Source organism: Bactrocera latifrons, unplaced genomic scaffold, assembly GCF_001853355.1.
Source record: "Bactrocera latifrons isolate USDA-ARS-PBARC rearing strain unplaced genomic scaffold, ASM185335v1 scaffold_4, whole genome shotgun sequence".
Classification (NCBI taxonomy): Eukaryota; Metazoa; Arthropoda; class Insecta; order Diptera; family Tephritidae; genus Bactrocera; species Bactrocera latifrons.
In genome coordinates, this window is record NW_017537045.1 from 2,322,077 (window position 1) to 2,323,125 (window position 1,049).

General features: G+C 34.7%; 1 protein-coding gene across 1 annotated transcript in view; it reads right to left on the reverse strand.

Moving 5' to 3' along the window:
- LOC108972390 (sarcoplasmic calcium-binding protein) overlaps nt 1–823 on the reverse strand; it is a 14,515-nt gene extending 13,692 nt beyond the window's left edge. The window contains exon 1 of the mRNA XM_018938945.1: nt 137–823. Within this exon, the coding sequence (XP_018794490.1) occupies nt 137–253 (117 nt within the window). The 5' untranslated portion in view covers nt 254–823. The remainder of the gene's footprint in view (nt 1–136) is intronic.
- Nucleotides 824–1,049: the final 226 nt, after the last annotated feature.

Consider the following 1,049-nt stretch of genomic DNA (forward strand, 5'->3'; position numbering starts at 1 on the left):
AAAAAAAAATTTGAATTTATTGTTTAATTTTTAATTTTTTTTATTTTATTTTATATTTTTTTCTTCAAACTTATGTTTTTAACACACCCATACTTTTGTGTACGACTGTAGCTAGTAACAATATCTTTACACTTACATTGGCTTCAATGTCCATGAAACAATGGGAGATTGCAGCATTGCCCACGGCGATGCTGCGTTCCAGCATTTCTTTGGAAGTGCGCAAAAAGCCACGGCTCATAATTGCAAAAGCCATTTTGTTGTGTTAGCTTTTCGTTTACAACACGATATTAAAAACGCCAACTTTTTGATGGAAATAATAGGCAGGTATTTGAAAGACGCACACACAGAAAAACACTGCAGACACTATCAGGATAGTAAGTGTGTGATCATTTAAGATGTGTTTGCTTTATTTGGCAACGATTTGAAAATTCGAAAACGGATTTTGAAATTTCAAGCAATAGTTTTAATGTTTTTAAGCGTTAAGCCTACACAATTTGCAGTCACTGTTCTCTTTTAATAATTTTTTGTTAAAAAATAATTTTCGAAAACTTGAAAAATTCACACTGACAAATTTTTATTTCGTTTTGCGCAGTTTTTACACTGTTTGTATTTTCGAAACTCCTTTCACAACACAATTGAAACACTTTTTCGCTTTCTTTTGACTTTGAAAATTTTCAATTTCTTGTGATAGTTTTTACTTTGATTGCAAGTTTATAAGATGAGTTGTTTGCTTTTTGGTTGAGTATTGAAACTCTCGCAGTTTTTTGGGAAATAGTACGACCGTTCGCTTCAGCGTTCGAATACAATTTGAACGAAACTCCTAGGCGGCACGCACGAATAAACCCCTGCCACGCTGCCCAAAAGCGCAGCTGGCGTTACAACGCAGTCAACGACGGCAGCACAAAGAGCAGCGGCAAAGTTGTTGTTTATGACTTTGCCGCCACACACACGTACACACTTGGAGTATATAGAGGAACTGGAAACATAGATATGATTGTATGAGTGATCAAATGTATGTTTGAATATGTCCATACATATATATATGTATC